At 45.3% G+C, this 24,162-nt stretch overlaps 1 protein-coding gene across 6 annotated transcripts in view; it reads left to right on the forward strand.

The window, feature by feature from the left end:
- The window catches only part of ATAD2 (ATPase family AAA domain containing 2), a 96,360-nt gene extending 75,124 nt beyond the window's left edge, over positions 1-21,236 (forward strand). For 4 of the 6 annotated variants that reach the window (XM_073330197.1, XM_073330198.2, XM_073330200.1 and 1 more), the window contains 4 exons: positions 1,760-2,194; positions 5,297-5,430; positions 14,004-14,132; positions 20,993-21,236. In XM_073330197.1, the coding sequence (XP_073186298.1) occupies positions 1,760-2,194; positions 5,297-5,430; positions 14,004-14,132; positions 20,993-21,046 (752 nt within the window). In that variant the 3' untranslated portion in view covers positions 21,047-21,236. The remainder of the gene's footprint in view (positions 1-1,759; positions 2,195-5,296; positions 5,431-14,003; positions 14,133-20,992) is intronic. The other 2 variants (XM_073330203.1, XM_073330204.2) reach the window with 1 other exon arrangement.
- Positions 21,237-24,162: the final 2,926 nt, after the last annotated feature.

Consider the following 24,162-nt stretch of genomic DNA (forward strand, 5'->3'; position numbering starts at 1 on the left):
GTCATACTCATGGCCACAACAAATGTGGTATCCTTACCTCCTATGTATGACGGTATGTTCTCCGATAACCCTGCAATTGATTCCACACATCCTCTTGCAGGACATGGGCTGAATCCTCCATCCCAATCTATGTCTCCTTCATCTGAAGGCATGGCTCCTTCATGGTTTTGGAATTCAGATATGACCTGTTCAGCAGAGACAGTAAGAGATTATCTTAAATAGCACACGTGACATGACTCGCCCTACTTATATCCAAAAATGGGAAAGATTCCTGTCCTGGTGCATAGCCAATCATGTCTCAGTGATGAATTCCCCATTACCTCTCATTCTAGATTATACTCTAGACCTTAAAAAGATTGTGCCTATCTACAAGCTCCGTTTGTGTGTATTTGGCCATCATCACAGCATTCCACCCCAAGATAATGTCTAGTCTGTATTCTCTCTCACTCTCTCTCACACACACACACATGCTCGTGATGAGACTCCTTAAAGGCCTTTTGAACCTTTATCCTCACGTATGACATCCTGTTCCACCCTGGGATCCCAACCTTGTCTTGCACTCTCACCAGACTACTATTTGAGCCCATGGCAACATGCACCTACATTCATCCTTTCATGAAAACAGCATTTCTTGTAGTCATCACAACAAATAGGAGAAATAGATGCTCTCATGGTATACCCCCCCGCCCCATACACACACGTTTTCATAAGGACAAGGTCACATTATGCATACATCCAAAATTCCTACCTAAGCTGCTGTCGTCCTTCCATTTGAACCAACCTATCCACCTTCCCTGCTTCTTCCCAAAGCCACATACCAATCAACATGAAGCGACGCTACACACCTTGGAAGTTAGGCAAGCATTAGCCTTTTACATTGATAGAATAAAATCTTTCAGAGAAACGCCATGCTTATTCCTCTCAACCACCAAACGATCGAAGGGAGCTGCTGTATCCCAACAACATCTTTCTGAGGGGATTTCTCAGTGCATACACCTTTTGTTATCAACTGCACAACTAGCTACCTCCACCCAGAACTCAAGCACATTCCACTCACTCTCTTCACCTAGATTGCCCTTCTCAACAATGTACTGATCACTAACATTTGCAAAGTGGCCACCTGGGCATCCGCAGACAATTTTAGACAACACTATGCAATTACCCATGATGCAGCATCAGATACCCCACTAGGATGTACTGTCCTCTCCTCCTTAATTGACGCCACTCTGAAGCCCCAGCCTTCCATCTAGTGGCATTGTTCTACAGTCACCTACAGTGGAACATGCACAGGGACATTACTTTAAGAATAAGAGAAGGTTACTCACCCTGTGTAGTAACTCAAGTTCTTCAAGCTGTGTGTCCCTATGTGTGCTCCACTATCTGCCCTCCTCTGCTCTGCTTCAGAGCTCAATGATTTTTGTGGTAGAGAAGGAACTGAGGGCAATTGGACTGCAGTGCTATATATAGATAATATCCACAGCGCGAGACGGGGAGGAGCATGTGTGCAGCCCAACAGGTGTTGCTACCGAAGATCTCTTTGATCCCAGGCACAGGGAACACTGCCGCACCTTCAGTGGAGCACCCATAGGGGGAGACATCTCGAAGACTCTCAGTTACTGCACATGGTGAGTAACCTTTCTCTGGTCATTTTTCTTGCTCATCAAGTAAGAAAGACTTGGGATGTAGATAAAAATTTTGAAAAATGATTTTGACAAATATTTTTGGGTTACTCCTGGGGTTTTTTGTAACTCTTTTGTAGCTTTATCAAAGAAAAAACCTCGCAGAAAGAATAGGTGGTCCTTGGGTAGTATAAAAAAGAGGAGGAAGATTTTTCAATTCAATAAAGAGAACAAAATTCCAGAAGAAGAGCAGGATGAAATTGAGAGTGATGGAGAAGTGTTGCTGGAAAATCAAGATTCTAGTGTGGATCAAACTGAAGCTGAGGTCACACGTGATTCTTCAGTGGAAGAAGAGGAAACTGCTCTTCAGGAACGGCAGACAAATGGTTGTGAAAACAAATCTGAGGCAGAAGGTGGGAAAGAGAGAGCCATCTGTGACAATGCTAAGCATGGATCTGAAAAGGAAACCAATAAGATTCCTGTATTTTTAGAACTGAGAAAGGAAAGTGAAGGATGTAATGGAGAAATTCCCAATTCTCAAATAATGGAAAACTCTGAAGAGAAAGATTGCAATGGTAAGTGGACAATCACAGAATCTAGAGATGAAAAGACCTAATAGCTCATTGATCCCCTCTTCTTATTAATGAAATATTGTTTTCTATTGTACATTTATTAATTTTAAACTTCTCAATTTCATCCTATTTTATTTTATAGTTTTTATTATTCTAAATAATGCTTCTCCATTCTTAATGTTGATATCCTTCAAATATTTTTATAAATGTTCCAACCAGACCAATCTCTTGTCATCACTTTAACAAAGTTAAACTTAGTTGGCTAACTTTCAAATCTTGCCTCTTACGTCAGTTCTTCTAGCTGCACCTAATCATCTGTTGCTCTTCACTCAGTTCCTTTTACTATATTAGTATTTTCCTGATAACACGGTGCCCAGAATTAATCAAATAACCCAGGTGGAGTTGTACCAGAGATAGGACTGTTATCTCTCTGTCATGTGATATGATGCCTCTGTATTCTTTTCAAACTTGCCTTGCCTTTCTTATGCTGCGATATCACCGTGCAAACTCATGTGTAATTTACCATCCACTCTTACCCTGCCTCTCCTGACATTACTGTTTTCTAGTCTTTTGTCTAATTTGCCTTTTTATGAGGCATCCAGTTTTATTTTTTTCTTTTTTCTGTTGCTGCAGCTTAATTCTTTACCATCCGATTAGCATCTTCAGATGTATTTGCATGTATTTCTTCAAGTTGGTTTAGTTTCTAATGGTTCAGTATCTGTTAGAAACATTTCTGTCATCCCGATAACTCGTCATTTGTAATAATCCTTTGTGTGTCTGTCCTTCAGCCAGATTCCAATTTATGCAATATTGCTCATATCCAGGCAAGTGGTGGTAATTGAGAGGTTTCTCAGAGTTTTCAATTAAATGCTTAACTAAAATCCAAATATGTTACTTCCTCCCTTATTTTTCTTATATATCCAGCACCAACATCTTTACAAAATGTAACAGGCTCAGCATGCAGTTCTCATCAGAAGTATCCTTTGGAAGTACAATGTTCCAAATGATAATTGCAACAGCACTAATTTTTAGGAAAAAGGGGGGACTAACTGTTTTCCTCTTTTTTTAAAAAAAAAAAAATTTTCCTTCCCTGCTTTCTTGTCCATAACTGGTTGCTATATCCCAGATGTCTGACTGGTCAAAATCCAGAGAATGATAGCAAACGGTGTCTATATTGAAGAGGCACTAGTAGTGATCTGGGGAATTCAGACCAGTCTTAGATCTATAGGTGGTATATCGATTGAAAAAATAATTTGGAAAAAAAATAGTGTCAATTAAGTAGTGGATAAAGTGGAACCAGTTGACGTAGTTCATTTTTATTTTCAAAGGCTTTTGACAAGGTACCGCACAAAAGTCTACTGAAGAAACTAAATAGCGAGGGGGCCGGCGGGAAAGTATAGTCCTAGATCAAAAACTGCTTAAGGGACCAGAAACAAAATAGGAATAAAGGGTCAGTTTTCATCATGGTGAAAGGTTAATTGCAGGGTGCATCCTGGTTCCATATTATTTAATATATTTATTAATGTTTGTGAGCAATGAGGTAGCAAATCTTTCACATAAGACAAGTTATTTAGGTTAGTCAAGTTGAGAATAGATTATGAGGAACTTCAGAGGGACCATCTCAAGCAAGGAGAGTAGGCAACAGGATGGCAAATGAAATTCTTCATTGTTGATAAATGCAAATTGAGGCATATCAGAGAGAAAACTTTTAACTACTCGTATATCTTATAGTTTTCTAAATTAATTGTGTCAACTTGGGAAGGGATCTGGGCGTCATTGTAGACAGCTCAGTGAAGACCTCTTCTCAACGTATAGCTGTAGTCAGAAAAGCAAACAAGATATTAGGATGCATTAGGAATGGGGTGGAGAATAACATGGAAAATATTATATAACTCAGCAGTGCAGTCTCCTCTAGAACAGTGTTTCTCAACGACTTGTTCGTAGACCAGCACCGGTCCCTGAGATTTCCCTGACACAGTTTAGAAAAGCAGCAAGCAGGTCCCTGGTATCAAAAAGGTTGAGAAACACTGCTCTAGAATACTGTGTGCAGTCGTGGTCATGCCATCTTAAAAAAAAAAAAAAATTACAGAACTGGGGGTTCTGAAAAAGGCGATGAAAATGATTAAGGGCATGAAAAAATTCTTATATAAAGAGAAGTTGAAGAGACCGGGATTGTTTACCTTTAAAGAAGACTAAGAGGTGATGTAGATTGGGAGTTTCTGTTTTCATCGTTTGACCCAAAATCAAGGAGATGTTCAATAAAATCAAGAGATGGCAAATTCAAAACCAGTATAAGGAAATACATTTTCAAACAGTACGCAATTAAACTGTAGAACTCATTGTCACAGGATGTTGTTGAGGCCAAGAATTTAGCTAGATTCAAAGAGATTGGACACGCTTATGGATAATAGGAATATCCAGAGTTGTTAATGCTAACAATTCTTGGAAGAGATACTAAACCTTATGCTCCAGTATTTAAATCTTTTAACTGCTAGGGATTAATTGGGTGGGTGGTGGGAGGTCTAACTTATCCCACATCTGCCTCATGTAAGGTTTTTTGCACCTTCCTCTGAAGTATCCAGTGTTAGATACTGGACTAGATGGATTGTGGATCTGATTCAATATGGCAATTTCTGTGTGCCTGTAAATGTTACCTATTTATGATTTTCTCCCCAGTCTTTTCCCTCTGAGAAACCGTTTGAGTGATTTTTATATTGCCTGCTTTGAAATCCATGTATATAGTTAAGTTTGTAGGATGTTACAGTTAAGCATTTATGCTTAATCAGCTAATAGGATTTTAGTATTTCATTACAGCTTTAGATGCTTTCATCTAGAGAGGGTTTTTTGGGACATGGCATGGTGAAGTCTGAACTGCCTCTTGTGTGTACTGGAAAAGAAGCACAAACCAAACATCGCAAACTGGGAAATGCAAAGAACAGGAAATCACTGGGCAATACAATTTCCGTTTTGAAATCCTACCTTTGGCACTCCAGAGAGAGATGATACCCTAGTCTAGTTCAAGAGAACTGTTGGATCTTTGGTCCATGAATTAATCCAGATAATTTGACAGAAATCCTGATTTTAAAGTTTAATTTTTCATCCTAGATGTGTGTGTACTTCGTATGACCCGTTGTAGACGTTCTCAAGTAGAACAGCAGCAGCTCATCAGTGCTGAGAGAGCCATAGAGATCCTCACTGAGCCAGCTTCCCCTCTCATTGTGGACTACGAAGATCTTAAAGTATGTATACTTTCTATTTTCTGAAACTGAAGTAGGGTTAAATAAGCTAATAATTTACTATAACTGGCATTGGTTAATTGAAGATTATGAGATAATTATAGCTCTTACTTTTTCCTTGATGAAAATGGTAGTGACCTATTTCTGCTTTCCATTAAATTCTAGAAAAGATCAGTTTCTGCCCAGATTTTAATTCATAAAAGGGCTTGTTAAATTTTGGAACCACATATTTAAAAGCTCTTAGTAGTGTTAGCTATTAATACAGTGTTTACTATGATCGTGAAAGTCTTTTTAAACTTACGTTCCTAATATAAAGACCTTATTTCTGGTAGGAATGCGTTCAAAACATAGTAAGTTAGCTTCAGGCTCCAGTTATCTCTCACACCAAGTTTGTTTGGATAAGGTGGTAATATGTACTTAATTGATTTGTTTCAAAACATGATGTTACAATTTTTCTTTGAGTGATGGTCCCTATGTGTATTTCACACATGGGTATGCATGTGTACCATGCTCCTGAGTCTTGAATTTTTGGCAAGCAGTGGCCATTGGTCTATACATTCGCCATAGCTGTCCTCATACCCCAAACTGAGCGCATAAAAGGTGGGCTGATTCCTCTCCGGTTCCTTCTTAGTGCTGCATGGTCTGAGCCTGAATCCTCAGTATACTTATCTCCCATCTACTGAATCATTTCTATAAATATATTATAAATAGTGTGTACTAATATTTTTCTGGTATAGTGTTGTTAGTTGTTTCCCCTTTGTTCCCCACTCTGGGGAATTTCTCCCCTCTGAGAAGGCTGGGATTATGCCCAGGGTTCCAGGATTCAAGAACTGTGCTTCTTGCCCTCACTTCTTTTCTGAGTTATCTATGTCAATGCTGCGTCTACTGCCTAGGTGAGGCGCACGTCTCAGCCAAGTGCAGCGTGTGCTGCTCCGTTTCCTCCAAGAATTTGAGAGAGTCAGGAACCAGGGCTTAATTACTTGATGTAGAAAGCAATGAGACCCCCAGTCAGATCTGGGCCGGGGCCTCCTCTCCTCCCCCCACCCCCTCTCCCCAGTACATTAGTCTTATCAAGCAGTCAGTGCCTCATTAAGCACAAGTGCAAGAATGGAGGCTAAGACTTTTAAGCCTAAAAAGAAGGCTTCCCATGAGATTAAGAGGCATGTTCATAGGCATAGGGATAAACAGTCTTCAAAGACTGCCCCGAAGAAAGAGGATCCCTTCCTGGCCATGTCAAAGTCAGGAGACCCTGGGCACATGGGCGCTAGGGACTTCGGCACAAGTAAATCGTCTTGGTGAGAGAAAGTGGTGTTCAAGGATACAGATCTGTCGGTTCCAGCACTGGTTCCAGTGACTAAGGACAAACAGCCTCTGGTGCACACTTCCATATCTAGAGTCAACATGGCGCCTATAATGTGTCCCCAGATCCGATGGTCCACCAATGGACTCTCCCTTCATCCCAGGGCAGCCTGAGACCTATGTCTCACAGAGAACATTTTTGCTCTACCTTGTCCTCATTCATCTCTCCTGTTGGGACCATCTCTGTTCTGGGCCATTGTTACTCCAAAGGAAGAGGCTATCCCAAGGATGCAGGTCATTCTCCCATCCCACCTGTCAGCCTTGGTATGCCGACATTGCTACTGTCAGTCCCACCAGTAATTCAGGATCCGGTCTTTTCTTCCGATGAGTCGGAAGTGCCTCAGGCATCTCTGTAGCAGCAGGTAGAGTCAGCCCTGCACAGAAGCCATTAGAAGGTCTGGGCCTTGGGCCAGACACGATTGGCAAGGGACAGGTGGTATCCTGTGCTATGGGGTCCTTCTCCTGTGCCAGTTGATCTCTCGTACTGGCACTGCTGAGGGCTGTGGGAGCCCTACCCTAGACACCGGGGATCGATACATGAGCCCTGTTTACTGTTGTCAGGCCAACACAAACAGCCCGTTGGAGTATATGGAAGATGAAGGCAAGTTAGTTCTGGGGACGATTTAATTGTTTTCACTGGATGAGGCAGTAGCAGATGCTCATGCACAGGGTGGTATCCAAGCTCCAGATTCAGCTTGTGGAAGTTCACGAGCCTCAGCACAATTGCTGGACATTGTGCAGCCTTTCAGTCCCTTTCAGCTGGATGAGCCTCCCAATCAACAAGGCCATCAGGGACCCAGCAAAGCTGGTGTGGCACAGTTCTGCTTCTTGTGCTTCTTCCGCCCCCCCCCCACCCCCCAAAAAAAGAGAGAGAGGGCTGAGAAGCGTTACTTTGTTCCATCCACTTCATTTTATTCTCGCACCCACCACCTAACTCTTCGGTGATATAAGCGGTTACCGAAAGAACAAGGCAGCAACACCCAAAGGCTATTCTGTCTAATAAGGGACACAAGCAGCTCAACCTCCTGGGAAGAAGTCTTCTCTTTCATCTCCCTCCTTTTCAGGATCTGAAATTATCAGATTCTCCTAGCTAAATGTGATTTTACCAATTATGCCAAATGTGACAAAGTGGGAATTTTCTATAATTTGTGTGCCTCAGTTTCCCCTATATGCTGCATTGTTACCATTAAAAGGGAGGAAAGGGCTGTTTTCTGTTGGCAGGCTGAGAGACATAGGTGCGGGTGTTGCTTAGCTGTCTGAGCCTTAGTCCCCATATCAGTGGAGCATCTGAGAAGACAATGACAAATCCAGTCACTTGGACATAGACACCTAGCAACCAACGACTCAGAGGGATATAGATTTCCCCAGATTTCCCCTCTTTCTGCAGAGGAGCTAAGCAACGTTCACCAGCTTGAGAACAAAGGACTTGAGAGGTGGGGGATAAGAGTTGGCTGCTGGAAGGAGTTGGGGCTTTCATCTGGAATCTGGCCAAGGAGGTCAGATGGAGACACACACACACAGCTTGAACAATGAGGTTCATTACAGCTTCTCTGGGCTAACCAGAGTGGTCTGTGTTTTAACCTTCAGTAGTTCTTCGAGTAATTGCTCATATCCATTCCAAGTAGGGGGGGGTGGGTGGGTGTGTGTGTGTGCGCGTGTGCCATGTGCACAGTTGTTGGAAGGGTTTTTCCCTTAGCGGTATCAGTCGGGTCGGTTTAGGTGCCCCCTGGAGTCACGCCTTTATGGCGCCGCATATGCCAACCCACCACCTCCTCAGTTCTGCCAGTGACGGTCGGTGGAGCTGAGTATCTCTTCTCTTGCTTTGGCAAGCATTCCCTGAGTGGTTTCTGTTCTTCCAGCCTGTGAATAGTTAGATAGTACTAGTTGTAGTTCATTTAGTTAGTGTTTGGGACCCTCCCCCCATTTGTTTCCCCCTCTTGGGGTTCAGGGCATGCCTCGATCCCAAGGTTTTAAATCATGTGTGACCTACCACAAATGGATGCCAAAGGGCTGTCTCCACAACACCTGCTTGAAGTGCCTGGGGGAATCCCATCAAACAGATCGGTGCAAGATTTGCAAGGGATTCCACCATAGAACCAAGAAGGAAAGGGACTCAGGCTTAAGCAACTCGTCATGAAGGCAGCCCTTTGTCCCCCAACCAGCCCCCAGCCAGCACCTGGCACTCAGCACATCCGTGCGGAGTGGAGCAGCCTTGTTTAGAGAGACTACGGCACCAAGGAAAGACTCTTTGCATAGAAACCCTCAACACGCTCCCCGGCATCGAAGTTCGCATCTTCAGCGACTGGCACTCGCTGGTGCCTCACAAGAAGACTGATAGAGGGCACTCACCCACGATTAGAGCAGCTGGGACAGACAAAGCTAGTGATGTGCATCCCATGCAGGGGCACCTAGGCCTACCTCACAGGAGGTAGCACTGGTGACTTCAGGCCAGCACCAGGGTCCATTGAGTCCAGTGCCAGTGGACTCCCCTGTTAAGGAGTGTCAAGTGGAGGAGTTGGAGCTTCCTTCCACCCCGGACACATTCAAGGCGGCCAGGGACCTGATCGCCATGACTGCACAGCAGTCCCCCCGCCAGGCAAGACAGACCTCTGGCACCTCAAGTGAGCACGGTGCTGTCCAGAGGCAAACCAGCAAGGATGCAGCATCACTTGCCTTGCCCTCAGCACCATTCCCCGGCACTGTCCCACTGGGCACTGCTGTAGTCTCCATGCTTGGAGTCTCAGTCATTGGACTCAGAGGTGGAGTCCTACTATTGAGACGCCGCCGGCACTGGTTGGAACGGTGCCACTATAGGCAGGAGGCAGCTCAAACCGCTCCCCCCCTCCACCCCATGGTGCTACAGCCGGCGCAGTGGCCATTCTGGACCGTGCGGGTGTGCCATTAGGCCCATTGTCCCTACTCCAGGGGCTCCCAGTCTGTCACCTCAGAAGGGCATGATTCTCTGTCGCCCAGGGACTGTCTCCCACCACATGGTACCGAGGCAGGTTCGGACTTCGGCACAGAGACTGTTGCAGATGCCAGCACTGAGGCCAACAGTTCCATCAAGCTGACATGCAATCATGGTACAGGCCTCCTTGGGAACCTCCACCACCTATGCCCTTCCCCCTCCCCCGCACCAATGATTGTATTGGGATCCTTGGGCGACGTACGAATCACATACTTTGCAGGCATCTAGTGTCTCTGAGAGTCTGCCAAACTGTCTCCTACAGCGTTACTGTCCAGGATCATTATCAGTACAGAGTGCTCCCATTCGGCCTCTCGTCCACACCCAGGGTATTCTCCAAGGTTCTCTCTGTCATGGCGGCTTGCCTGCAAACACTGGGTATTGTTATCTACCCATATTTGGATGACTGCTTCCTTAGGGCTTCCTCATTCGAGGACACAGTACGAGCTACCCAGATGACCTTGCACAGCCGAGCCTGCAACTCAACATACAGAAATCAACACTGATCCCTGTACAGTGACTGGAGTTTATCAGTACCAAACTCAATGCAGTACAAGTGAGAGTGTTCTTCCTGCTGCACAGGCTAACCACCCTCACGAATTTCATAGAGACAGTCCTAGCCAGCCCCCAAACATTGGCCAGGAACTGCCTGCAGCTGCTAGGTTATATGGCAGCATGCACCTTGGTCAGTCCAAATGCTCGACTATTCTTGAGGTATCTTCAGATGTGGCTCCATTCTGTCTATTCCCTGAACAGAGGCAGACTAACCAAACTGGTATCAATGCTCTCCACAATATGGCACTCCCTGGACTGGTGGAAAGACCCATCCAATGTTCGAGCAGACGTTCCATTCATGCAACCACCACCACCGTTGACTCTTATGACAGATGCCTCCCTGATAGGCTGGGGAGCCCGCCTACACAACTGCAAGGTGTAGGGCAAGTGGTCCTCCACAGAATCAGTCCTCCATATCAGTCTTTTGGAGCTGAGGACCGTCAGGAATGTCTGTGCACTCTTTCTACCATTCATCAAGAATACCCACACAAAGGTTATGACACACAATATGACCTGTATGTTTTACATAAATCTCCATGGGGCGATCTGTCTCCCTCTGCACAGAAACACTCAAACTTTGGACTTGGTGCATCCTTCATAACGTGCTCATATCAGCCACCAGGGATACAGAACATGACAGCCAACAGTCTCAGTCGGAACTTTTCTAACAACCACTAATGGGAACTGAATTCAGAGGTGCTTTGCAACATATTCGCCCCTTGGGGAATCCTGACTACAGATCTCTTTGCTACTTACCAGAACAAGAAATGTCCTTGTTACTGTTCCAGGTCCAGTCTGTGGAACCATTCACTGGAAGACACCGTCATCCTCCTGTGGGACACGTGGTATTGTATGCCTTTCCCCCGGTTTCCTCTTCTAGCCAAAGTCCTGCTGAAAATTCAGTGAGACAAAGCAAGTGTTACTCTGATTGTCCCCTCCTGGCCAAGACAAGTCTGGTTCCCTTACGTGGCACAGATGGCGGTATTCCTCTTTGGTCCATTCTTCACCTACTCTCTCAAAATGACCGCCTGATCCTTCACCCCAACCTGCAGATCCTCCGCTTCCATGCTTGGCTCCTTCTTGGTTCCAAGACTTAGAGGTTGAGTGCTCTGACAAGGTGAAAGATGTGTTGCTACACAGATGAAAGTTGACCACTCAACGTACTTATCTACAAAAATGGAAATGATTCCAAATTTGGTGTCATTCTAAGCACGTAGACCCAGCCTCATCCTCCCTCTCTCTGATTTTAGACTACGTTTTAGGCCTCAAAAAGTCAAAACTCGCCCAGCTCCCTTATGGTATACTTCACAGCTGTGACAGCCTTCCACCATCAAGTAGCTGGATATTATGTGATCACTCACCCATTGATACATACATTCCTTAAGGGCATTGGGTATCTCTTCCCACATGTGAGACCACATACTCCAACTTGGGATCTTAACCTAATTCTTAGAGCTTTGACTAGACCCCCCTTTGAGTACTCTCTGTAGTAACAGACTCCATTCCAAAGCCCAAGCCTTCCATGGGGGATACTGCTGTGAAGTCATCTACAGTGGAGCACCCATAGGGACACTACTAGAAGAAGAAGGAGAGAAAGGGAAAGAAAAGAAACTCACCCTGTGCAGTAACAATGGTTCTTTGAGATGCGTGTCCCTATGGGTGCTCCACAACCTGCCCTCCTCCCCTCTACTTCAGAGTTCTCAATATGTACTCCTGGGGGAGTTCTGCACCAAAAAATAAAAATTTTGCACATAATATATTTTGAAGTTCTGCAAAATTCTGCATATGTTGTCAAAACACACTATAATCCCTCCAGTTTCAATTATTTTGGTTATTTATTTCAAAATACCTGTCAACAAGTATATCAACAATACACACAACAGAAAAGATTCCCCCAGGAGCAGAGAGTTAAAGAAACCCCTATGACAACCCAGTTCCAGTTGAGGGGTGCTGGAGGGGATGCGTGAGCCCCCAGAGTCCAGACACCGGTACTCATCTTCCCCCAGAGCCCAGCTATGGGTTACTCCCTGGCCCCAAAGATCAGACACTGCACCCCTCTTCCCCCAGAGCCCAGCTGTGAGGCAGCCCCAGAACCTTTACTCCCCCACAGCTTCCTTACTGTCTCCCCTGGGGATGTGGTGTGGTGTAGTCCTTCTTTGCCCTTTGCCACAGCTGGGTCTCCTGGGCCCTCTCCCATCCCCCAGAGAATGAGGATCAAGCAAGGCAGTCAGAGCGTGCAGAGCCTTCATCCCTGCTGAGCTGGATGCTCTGCTCACTGCAAGCTGGGCTCTGCAGAGTCTAGTGGCAGCCAGAAGCTCTGTGGTCCCAATTCTACATGAGAAACATGGAATTCCGTGCAAATTCTGCATTGTGCAGTGGCGCAGAATTCCCCGAGGAGTAAATATGGGACAATGCGGTAGAGAAGGAACTGAGGGAGTTTGTCTGCGCAGTGCTAGATAGCCTCAAGGGAGGGACAGTGCAAGTGCAGGCTGAATGGACACTGCTATCAAAAATCTCCAAGTAGAGGTGCAGGGGCACAGATCCACCTACAGTGGAGCACCCATAGGGGAACACATCTCAAAGAACCATTGTTACTCACCTTGTGGTGTAACTTTTTCTTTTTACTTTCACCCTACTACAACTTTTCCTCTATCCTGAGGCTCAGACCTAATTTGTAGAGGTAAATAACTTTTTTTATATGAAACAGACTAAATCCCTTCAAATTTATTTGTTTCAGATTATTCGATACATTCAGTGAATCTCTCCAAGAAAGAGGATTTCTTTTTTTCATAGTAGGCCTAGAACCTTAAGGACCTACTAAGGGGCACAATTCATAGGTGCTTCAGGAACTATAATCATTTTTATGTGGGAATTCTGTCATAGAAACTTAAAGGAAAGTTTAATGGAGTTCTTCATAGTTTTTTCAGACATATGCCCTTTGCTCTCACCTCAGATTATCTGCCACCATCTCCAAAGAGTTGCAGTTCATCACTCCTCCTTACCCCTGCCATCCCAGCTTCTAAAGCTTTTTGGGGGTGATGCAGCAGTGAGAAGAATCTTTCCTCCTTCTGCTCCTCTTATGAGGAACCAAATTTCTGGGGCTCTTCAGCCCTGAATGAGACCTCCTAACTGAGCTCCTTCTGTCTCAGCCCCGTTCCGCTGGAAAAGTGTCTGTGGGCTGTAACTGCTCCCAGCCCACTGACTCTCTGGGTTAGCTGGCTAGATTTCCTTGGGGTGAATGAGACTTAAGGGTATCTTATGGCCTGACACCCACTCCTGAAGGCCCTGCATTGCAACATCCCTTCCTCTTGTCAAGTGAGGCAAGATGTAGCTACTGCTGGAATGGCTTAGTCATTTAAGAGTCACTTCCTGCTGTTCTGGGAGAAGAGTTAACTTGTAACAGTAATCCTTCACATGACAGTGTTTGTGCTATTGCTGGTCTGGCTGAGAATTTTTAGACTTCCTTTTTCTATGAAGCATAAAAAAATTAACTTTTTGCTTAACACTAACAGGCATATCTCAATTCTTTCTGAAAACTATTCTCTTGTGTATTACTTTTTTGTTAATGATACAAAATTCCCCAGTTATTTTGCCATTGAAATGTCTTGCTTTATTGTATATGTTCAGATACTGGACATGTGAAAAGCCTATGCAGATTTTTAACACAATTTTAAATGTATACATTTCCCCCCCCCAGAAACTGTTAAAGATTGTCACCGAAAAAAGTAGAGACTACAATATATTTCACTTGGAAAAACTTTATGCAATACTCAGCCAATGTATTTATCGACATCGCAAAGACTATGACAAGACCAAATTAATACAGGTAAACATATATTTAAATATTAAATCACTCTTTTAAATGTTAGATAATAAACTGCATTCTACTTACACAACTGATATTTATGAGTATTCCTAATGTAAAGATTATCTTGTTTCATTTTCACTAATCTGTTCACATCTTAGTAGCCTGTCTGAAATAAATTATTGATCTCCATCTAACGGACATGTATCCAGATCACAAAACTACCATCATATTTGGCACAACTGTTGTCAGATTCAGCAGACAAAAAAATTGACTGAATATGGAGACAGTCTCACCCACACAACTTTTTTCAAAACATTAAACCACATATGTACTCTTCAGAGCCAACATTTTGGAACAAAAAGGGCCCCACTCTGTTATTTCCTCTCTTTTAGCCTGCCAGTGCAGGCATATAATCCAACCTCACCCTGTGGAGGATTAATCTTATTATTTTTGCAAGTATAGTCATTTAAGCTTGTTTTCTGTGTAGTGCTTAGGCTTGTGTTCATGAAAGATTCATCTACAGTAACTCCTCACTTAACGTAGTTATGTTCCTGAAAAATGGACTTTAGGCGAAACAATGTTAAGTGAATCCAATTTCTCCATAAGAGTTAATGTAAATGGGGGGGGGTTAGGTTCCAGGGAAATTTTTTTTGCCAGACAAAAGGCATTATATACCTTTATTATACCATTATACCATTCATTATACCATTAAACAAGCAATTTAATACAGGTATTAAACAGATTGACAACCCCCCTATCAGCTCCTCCCTCTGCCCCCCAGCACCTCCTGCTCGCCGACGGATCAGTGCCTTCCCCCTGGTCCCTCTGCCTCCTGCCTGCGGCAATCACCTGTCTTGCGGCATTCAAGAGGCTGGGGGGAGAAGCGAGGATGTGGCGCACAGCCTCCCCCCTTCCTCCCCTGCCTGCGGCAATCAGCTGGTTTGCGGCATTCAGGAGGGAGGGGGAGCCTGTGCGCCGCGTCCTCACTCCTCCCTGCAGCCTCCTGAATGCCACAAACCAGCTGATTGCTCCAGGCAGGAGGCGGGGGGAGCAGGGGGAAGGCGCTGGTCTGCGGGGTCTGCCAGCAGGCAGGAGGCGCTGGGGGATGGGGGGCATAGGGGAGCTGATGGGGGGCTGCCAGCTGTGGACAAAGCAGGCAGCCAAACGACGTTATAGCGGAGCGTTGCACAACTTTAAATGAGCATGTTCTGTAATGGAGCAGGGACGTAAGATCGAAACAACTTTAAGCGAGAGGACATTAAGTAGGGAGTTACTGTACTTATTAGATATGGAGAAGAAAGGGGTGCTCCTCTTGTTCTTCGAGTGATTGCTTATTTCAATTCGAAGGAGGTGTGTGCACGCCGCACGCACGATCGTCGGAAGGTTTTTTCCTAGCGGTACCCATCGAGTTGGCTGTGGAGCCCCCTGGAGTGGTGCTTTTATGACAGTGTATATAGATCCCTTCTGACCCGCCACCTCTTCAGTTCAGCTTTGTCAAGCAAGCGTCAGCAAGCGATTCCACTCTTGCGTCAGCAAGCGATTCCATAGTGGACTCTGTTTTTCTCCCTGTAAATAGTTTGAAAGTATAGTTAGTAATAAAGTTATAGTTACTGATAAGTACAGTAGTTGTTTTAGTTGGGGGTCCTCCCCAGATGAGCTGGTAGCAGGCACCTCCACCACACCTGCCCGTTGTGGACACCAGGGCCCATCAAGACCTGCTCAGGAGGGTGGCCCAGTACCTGAACTTGCGGGCAGAAGAGGTCTCTGAGGACATGGATCTCATGGTGGATATTATGTCCCCTGAAGGGACCTCAAGGGTAGCTCTGCCCCGCATCAGAATTATTCAGAATATCACCAACATGCTGTGGCACACACCCGTCTCTAATCCGGGACCTGCCTTTCTACTGCTCTGGCCTTTAGCGGGAACAGACTGACTCAAGGCTTCATAGCCTTAAGGACTCGCGGGTGACCCTCAAGTCTTTGGGACTGCACATGCTGGCCCCTCAAAGAAACATTTAAGCCCCAGGCCGCTCCACACTTCTATTCTGCCCATCCTAGATAGGACTACAGCAGAAAGTAGGGTAGAAGTAACAGGAGGTGCCCATCTCAGTCCTCCTCCAGCCAAGGCCAGGGCTCAGTTAAGGAGCCTTTGAGCTCAAAGCCAAACTTCTGAAGGTGCGCCTGAGGATGGAACACCAGTTCAATGCCCAGATCCTTCCCCCTCCCTTTGTGAACCATCTATCCCATTTCTAGCATGCCTGGGCTCAAATAACCTCAGCATGGTAGAATTGGGATATTCTCTCCAATTCTGTTTCCTTCCACCCTCCCTCCCACCCGTCCCCGTCTCTCTTCAGGGACCCTTCTCATGAGCAACTTCTAGTGCAGGAGGTGCAAACACTTCTATAGCTTGGGACAGTAGAGGAGGTTCCTCTGGAGTTCAGGGGCAGGGAATTCTACTACCGTTACTACTTAATCTCCAAAGCCAAGGGTGGGCTCAGGCCCATTTTAGACTGCGAAACCTCCAACAAATTCATGAAGAAATTGAAGTTCCGCATGGTCTCTCTGGCTTCCATCATTCGCTCTCTGAATCTGGGGGACTGGTATGCCGCCCTCGACTTGAAGGACGTGTACATCCACATCTCCATAATCCCTTCCCACAGACAGTTTCTGCGATTTGTGGTCAGCAGCACACACTGTCAGTTCACGGTCCTCCCCTTCGGCCTATTGGTGGCCCCTTGGGTGTTCACCAAGTGCATGACAGCCTTTCTTCAAAAGAGTCAGGTGCAAATCTTCCTCCACCTGGGCTCAGGACTGGCCCTTGATGAGCCAGTCATCTAGGTATGGGAACACATGAACCTGGTATGTCTTCTGTTCCTCAAACTCTGTCTCATCCTCAATGTGGTAAAGTGAACTGTAGCTCCCACTCAGAGAATAGACTTCATCGGGGTCCTCTTGGACTCCACCAAGGCCAGGGTGTTCCTGCAAGAGTCTCATTTTCTGGCCATGAGCACCATCTCCACCGGTTCCACACCACAACAGCCAGAAATTGCCTAAAATTGCTCAGACATATGGCAGCGTGTACTTATGTAGTGCAGCATGCAAGGCTGCGCCTATGTCCCCTTCAGGCGTGGCTGGCCCAAGTGTACAGGCCGAACTGGGACCATCTAGTCAGACTGGTCACACACACTCCTTGGGTTCTCAAGTCTCTCCAGTGGTGGCTCGATCCACAGGCAGTCTGTGCGGGACTACCCTTCTCCAAACCTCAGCTGTTGCTAGTCACAGATGCACTGGCACTGGGGTGGGGAGCGTACCTGGGCGACCTCAGAACTCAAAGCCTATGGTCCCAAGTGGAACTATCGCTCCATATCAATGTCAGGGAGCTGCGTGCAGTGCGTCTAGCTTGCCAGATGTTTCGCGTCCATCTTCAGAGCAAATGTGTATCGGTGTTGACGGACAACACCACAGCGATGTTCTATATAAACAAACAGGGTGGTGCTCGCTCCTCTCCCCTGTGCCAGGAAGCCCTCGGGTTGTGCGACTTTTGCATTGCACACCCAATACAGTTGGAGGCGTCGTATCTGCTGGGCACACGCAATGAACTGGCTGATTGCCTCATCAGATCCTTCCATGGCCACGAATGGTCTCTAAAACCGAATGTTGTCAGCAATATCTTCCTGAGGTGAGGATCTCCCCAGGTATACCTGTTCACGACATGAAGCAATAGGAAGTGCCAGGAGTTTTGCTCCTTCCTGAATCTCAGCCCCAGCTTGATTGCAGACGCCTTTCTCCTCTCGTGGACAAGGGCGCTTGCTGTACATGTTCCGACCATTTCCTCTCATCCACAAGGTCCTCCTCAAGGTCTAGCAGGACAAGGCATCGCTGGTCTCAAGTTGCAGTGTGGGAGGTTCAGGTTGGATATTAGGAAAAACTTTTTCACTAGGAGGGTGGTGAAACACTGGAATGCGTTGCCTAGGGAGGTGGTGGAATCTCCTTCCTTAGAAGTTTTTAAGGTCAGGCTTGACAAAGCCCTGGCTGGGATGATTTAATTGGGTATGGGTCCTGCTTTTGAGCAGGGGGTTGGACTAGATGACCTCCTGAGGTCCCTTCCAACCCTGAGATTCTATGATTCGCAAGGCCCCGCCAACACTGGTTTTCCACACTGTTGGACCTCTCTGTGGACACGCCAATGACCTTGCCCATGATTCCAGACCTCATCACGCAGGACCACGGCTGCCTTCAGCTCCCCAACCTGGGGTCTCTCCACATCACCATGTGGAAACTAAGTGACCTAAATTTGTTAGTGCTCCAGTGCTCCAATTTGGTTAGAGAGGTTCTCCTTGGCAGTAGAAAGCCCTCCACTTGTGCCACTTATTTGGCCAAGTGGAAAAGGTTCTCTTTGGTCCTCACAGAAGGGCACTTCTCCACTGCTGTCCTCAATCCCCTTTATACTGGACTACTTACTCTACTTAAAGCAGCCAGGGATGGCAGTCTCGTCAATCAAGGTGCACCTGGCTGCTATTTCTGCTTTCCACCTGGGTGCAGCAGGGCAGTCAGTATTCGCTAACCCCATGGTTGGACGCTTCTTTAAAGGGCTAGACAGGCTGTACCCATAGGTGCAGCAACCGGCCCGATAACCTGGTCCTCTCAAGGCTCATAGGCCCCCCTTTGAACCTCTAGCAACTTGTTCTCTGCTTTTTCTCTCTTGGAAAGTGGAATTTCTTGTGACTATAACTGCAGCCAGAAGAGTGTCTGAGCTCAGCTTTAATGTCTGAGCCCCCTTACACAATGTTTTATAAGCACAAGGAGCAGTTGCAGCCGGACCCAGCCTTTCTCCCTAAAGTAGGCTCACAATTTCATGCAAATCAGGACATCTTTCTACCGGTGTTCTTCCCTGACGCATGCTCCATTCCCTAGATGTTAGACAGGCACTGGCTTTTTACATTGAGCGGACAAAGCTATTTAGGAAGTCAACACAACTTTTCATCGCCGTTGCTGAAAAAATTAAAAGGACTGCCAGTCTCATCCCAATGAATCTCTTCTTGGATCACAGCCTGTATCAGGATGTGCTATGACCTGGCAAAGATACCAGCCCCAGCATTGACGATGCACCTCCATGAGAGTGCAAGCTTCATCTACGGCGTTCCTAGTGTAGGTCCCCATTCAGATATCTGCAGAGTGGCAACGTGGTAGTCTGTTCACACCTTTACGTCGCACTATGTCATCACACAGCAGGCTAGAGACAATGCCACGTTTGGGAGAGCAGTGCTGCAGTCTGCCAATTGGTGAACTCTGACCCCTCCTCTGGGGGACTAGTTGGAAGTCATCTACTTGGAACTGACATGAGCAATTATTCGAAGAAAAAATGGCTACCTACCTTTCGTAACTGTTCAAGACGTGTTGCTCATATCCTTTCCAAGACCCACCCGCCTCCCCTCTGTCGGAGTATCCAGCGAGAAAGAACTGAAGAGGCGGCAGGTTGGCAGAGACCTATGTACACTGCCATGAAGGCGCCACTCCAAGGGGCTCCACAGCTGACCCAACTGGTACCACTAGGGAAAAACCTTCCAACAATCATGCATGCGGCATGCACACCTACTTGGAATGGACATGAGCAACACATCTCAAAGAACAACAGTTACAAAAGGCAGGTAACCGTTTTTTCCACTAAACTCTCTCAATTTTGGGCTAACGTGTCCAATTCTTGAACATCTTTAATGTCTGTCTTAAAGAATTTTTTCTGCCTGTGCAGATTTACAATAACTACGCAGAGAGCATGATTCTCAAACTCTTTCTCATGAAGAGGCTTTATGTTCAGCCAGACTTGAGCTGAAATCTTCAGGAGGCATCAAAGGTCCACATCAGGCAATTCCAACACTGAGACTCTTAGGTGGTCTGAAATCTAGTCTTTAGATCCAAAATGCATGGATGTTTGTCCTAGTGTTTGAGCTGTTCATCTATGAATGGCTCCAGTTGCTCTGCTGATCCTTCTACAACTTCTCTTAAAAGAAAGATTTCCTCCTCCATGCACTGGTCCTCCAGATCCAGTCTTCCACGTCTGATGATCCGAAAGGATCCTCTGTTCTCATTGGATCCAACGAGGCCATCTGCATTCTTGCACAATGTCCTGAAATGGATGCCATTCTCGACCCAGAATCCATCCTTAGTGATATGGTTCGAGCATGAGAAGGGAACTCATTTAGAACATTGGGCTCATGGAACCCAAGGAATGCAGAATGCACAAGTCTTTTGGAGTTCAGGGCTATCGGGTTATTTTATGTTTTCCTCTAATCCAAAGAAAGAAAGGCAGTGCAGATTGCCCTAGTATTATTTGGGAAAATGTGGTGGTTGAACAGGCAAGGAGAAAGCTCTGTCGTCTTCTTGTGTCAAGAGGCAGAATGTCTGGGAATAATGATACTATCTGAATAGACTAATTCCTTCAGCTCTGGTCTGTTCTACCTGTAACTGGTTGCTTGCATGGCCACTGAAAGTATTGCCTCTGCAGATCAACCCTTGACTCCATCTTTCCCTTTTTTCTGGATATGTAAGGATGTGTCTGAAGCTAGAGAGGAAAGGACAGTTAGGTGGCTTTGATGCCATTGATTCTAGAATTCTGAATGTGAATGTGTCCAGAAAGGACTGTGTATCTCATGTGGCAGGGCACATAGCTCTACAGTATAGATATGCAAAGGCAATACATTTGGAGAAAAACTGTTACTGGTGAGTAACCTTTTTCTTATTATAGTTATTTTAGCTGAATTTGTCAAATATATACAATGGTTAGTGATATTTACAAATCTTGAAAAACTATAGAAATCATTATATAATATAAATAAAATAACAGTTTCCACTCATGCTTGTTGTTTTTTGTTCTCTTTCAGGAAATGAAGAAAGAAATTGCAGTCTTTAAGCAAACTGAAGATGATAATATCTAAAATTAACTGATTTCTACTTTTCTAATCTTTTACTTTAATGTTATGGTCCTTTGTTACCTGTGCATAGTTCAATATCAGAGTGCATATACATGTATAAATATATTAAACTATATTGAGACAAGATCAGGTCAAGTCTTTTAACTGCTTATTTCTAATTGTGGTTTTTTTAATGCTACCTTTAGTATGATAAATAGTAAAATGGAAGAGCAGGAGGGCTTTTGGTCTATTGAGATCAGTCTGCCCAGCAGTCCCCTCTCACGTGTTCACTCAAAGAGCTGCATAAGTCAATTAAGATATACTGTACAATTATGACGACAAAAATATGAAAAAATACAAAGTAATGTATTTAAAATTGTGCAAAATATCTGAGTAATATTTGATTATGTAACTACGGAGTTGTGTAATGCACAAGCAGAAAGGGGCAGTCACAGATTTGCTTGCAAATTGACGTAGCATCTCATGATTTTGAGATCTTAATGATTCAGCCTTAATGTGTGTGAAGTTTTTTTGTGGGGAGGGGTTCACCCTACAGAATATAGATCAGTATTGTTTGGTGCTGTATTAGAAGTTGGATCATCTAGTTGATTTTTCTGTACTCTAACCACAGGATAAATTGATGTTACAATCTCAGTTCTTTAAGACTGAAAACATAAGCATGTGATTCTTTCACAATTTAGAATAACTATTTAGCACTTATACATCAATTAATACTGTGGCAAAGAGCAGACATGATGCCGGGGGGGGGAGCATGTATGTGGTGGATCCAGTTCTTCAGGAGCCTTAGAGGGAGAGGGTGAGCTATGGCCTGCTGCCACAAACTGCTGACCCGTGCTCTACCAGAGTATGAGGTTTTGAGTAAGATAGGCATTGCTGAGGCTTTGACATACCTCTCCCATATGCTTGGAGCCATGACTTCACTGTGGGAAGGCTCAAGCAGAAACGTGCAGATTCTCTAGCACTCAAATGAGTGGCAGCCAGCTTGGGATGCTACCTTTCTTCTGTAAACAACCAAGGGAAATATCATATATACACAGCATCCAAAAAATACCCTGCATGACTCTTCAGGGCAGGAAGCCTGTGGTTTGCAAGGAACTCTATTTTAATTTTTTTTAAAACCTGTGTTTTTCAAGCATTATTTAGACACAAGGTTTCCTGCACATGCCTCATTTGAGGATGTTATAAGATCTAAACAGATTTCTGGATAAAACCAAATATTAAAAGCGTTACATAAAACCAAAAAACATTTCTTAGGTTTTGGAAACCCAAGTTTCGTGCAGCAGTAGCTGCACCAGTGAAAGACATCACACCTTCAGAAAAGGATTTATTTCCCAAAGACCCTGTAAATCAGGGGTCTCCAAACTTTTTGAATCGCACACCCCCATGGCCACGGATGGTCGTGCGCACCCAACTTTGGAGACACTGCTGTAGACCACACAAAGTGAAGACACCCCCCAGAAATTTCAAAGCCTCAACTATAGCCATTTCCTACGCTTAGGCCTGGTCTAAACTCTAAAGCTGGCTCAACGTAAGTCGCCTTGCATCAACCTACTTGTGCACTAAAATTTGTCTCTGGGCGGCATAAGCACCCAATGATGGTGACAAAGTAAAAGCACCTTCCCTAGTGACATAGAGCTATGGTTGACCTACTGAGGTGAACTTTTGTGAGTATAGCCAGGGCATGACCTGTGTTGACCCTGTAGCAGCAGTCCCACAATGTCCCCATTCCCTATGACAGTGATCACTCTGGTCACAATTTTAAACTCTATTGCCCAGGGCTCACGGAGACTGGAAGCCATTTCCCCAAGTCCCCTGTGTATTTTTTGAAATCCTTTTTCCTGATTTTTCCACCTTGTTGAGTGCACCTAGGAGCTCTCCTTTGTTATGTGCAACTGACCATGTACAGCAAGCACGACAATTCAGAGCTTCAGCAAAACAGTTTAATATTTATAAATGCTCAATTACTAACAGCACCCAAAGCTTCAGGCCCAGAGAACAGTCTAGCACAGAACGCAAGTGAGGCTGACTATTACAAGTGCTCTTCCAAAGCCTTTGTCAACTGCATAGCTCCATGTTGGGTTCTTGCAACGGCCCTTGTGTCTGGCTGCTCAAAGCCACTCCACCTCCATCCTAGCAGTAGCTTTCCCCCTTTGCATGACAGATATTACACAGAATGCAACAAGCAGCTATAATCATTGGGATGTTTTTCTCACAGAGATCCAATCTTGTGAGTAAACGTTGACGGCGTTCCTTTAGTCTTCCAAAAACGCATTCAGTGGTCATTCTGCACGTGCTAAGCTGGTAGCTGACTCTTTCCTTGATGCTGTCAAGGTAGCCAGTGTACAACTTCATGAGCAAGTGGTAGGCTAGGTCCCCCAGAATCACTATTGGTATTTCAATACCAATGGTAATCTGCCAGTCAAGAAAGAATGTCCCGCTTTCAACTTTCTGAACAGCCCTTTGTTCTTAAACCTACAAGTTTCATCCATCTTCCCTGACCAGTCCACATTGATATCAGTGAATTCCCAATTAATCAACCCTTGCATAACAATGGAAAAGTAGCCCTTTCTGTTTTATGTGCTCTGTGGCAAAGTGGGCTGATCCCAAAGTAGGTATATGTGCTCTGTCAATCCCCCTACCACAGTTTGGGAACCCTATTGCTACAGTCCATCCACTATGTTTGCACACTGCCTGTCCTGTGTAGCAGGAGAAGATTAATGGCCTTGCACATTTGCATGACAATGGCCCCCACTGTGGATTTTCAAACTGTGGAAGCTTGCAATGCCAGTGGGAAATCCTTTAGAGTGTGATCGCTACTCCTCTGTCAATGCTGCTCTTATTCTGGTGTCCTTGCAGTGGAGGACTGGTGCAAGCTCAGAATACAGATCCAGGAATATGGCCTTCCACATTAGAAAGTTCAACAGCCAGTGCCTGTCATCCCAAAGCTGCATTATGGTGTGATCCCGCCAGTCAGTGCTCATTTCTCAAACCCACAAGTGGTGCACCGTCATCTGCAACTGCTCCATGAATGCCACCAACAGCCTTGTATTGTTTTCGCTATGTCCCTAAGCCCTGGTCTACACTAGGACTTTAGGTCGAATTTAGCAGCGTTAAATCGA

The sequence above is a fragment of the Lepidochelys kempii genome, chromosome 2 (assembly GCF_965140285.1).
Source record: "Lepidochelys kempii isolate rLepKem1 chromosome 2, rLepKem1.hap1, whole genome shotgun sequence".
Lineage (NCBI taxonomy): Eukaryota > Metazoa > Chordata > Testudines > Cheloniidae > Lepidochelys > Lepidochelys kempii.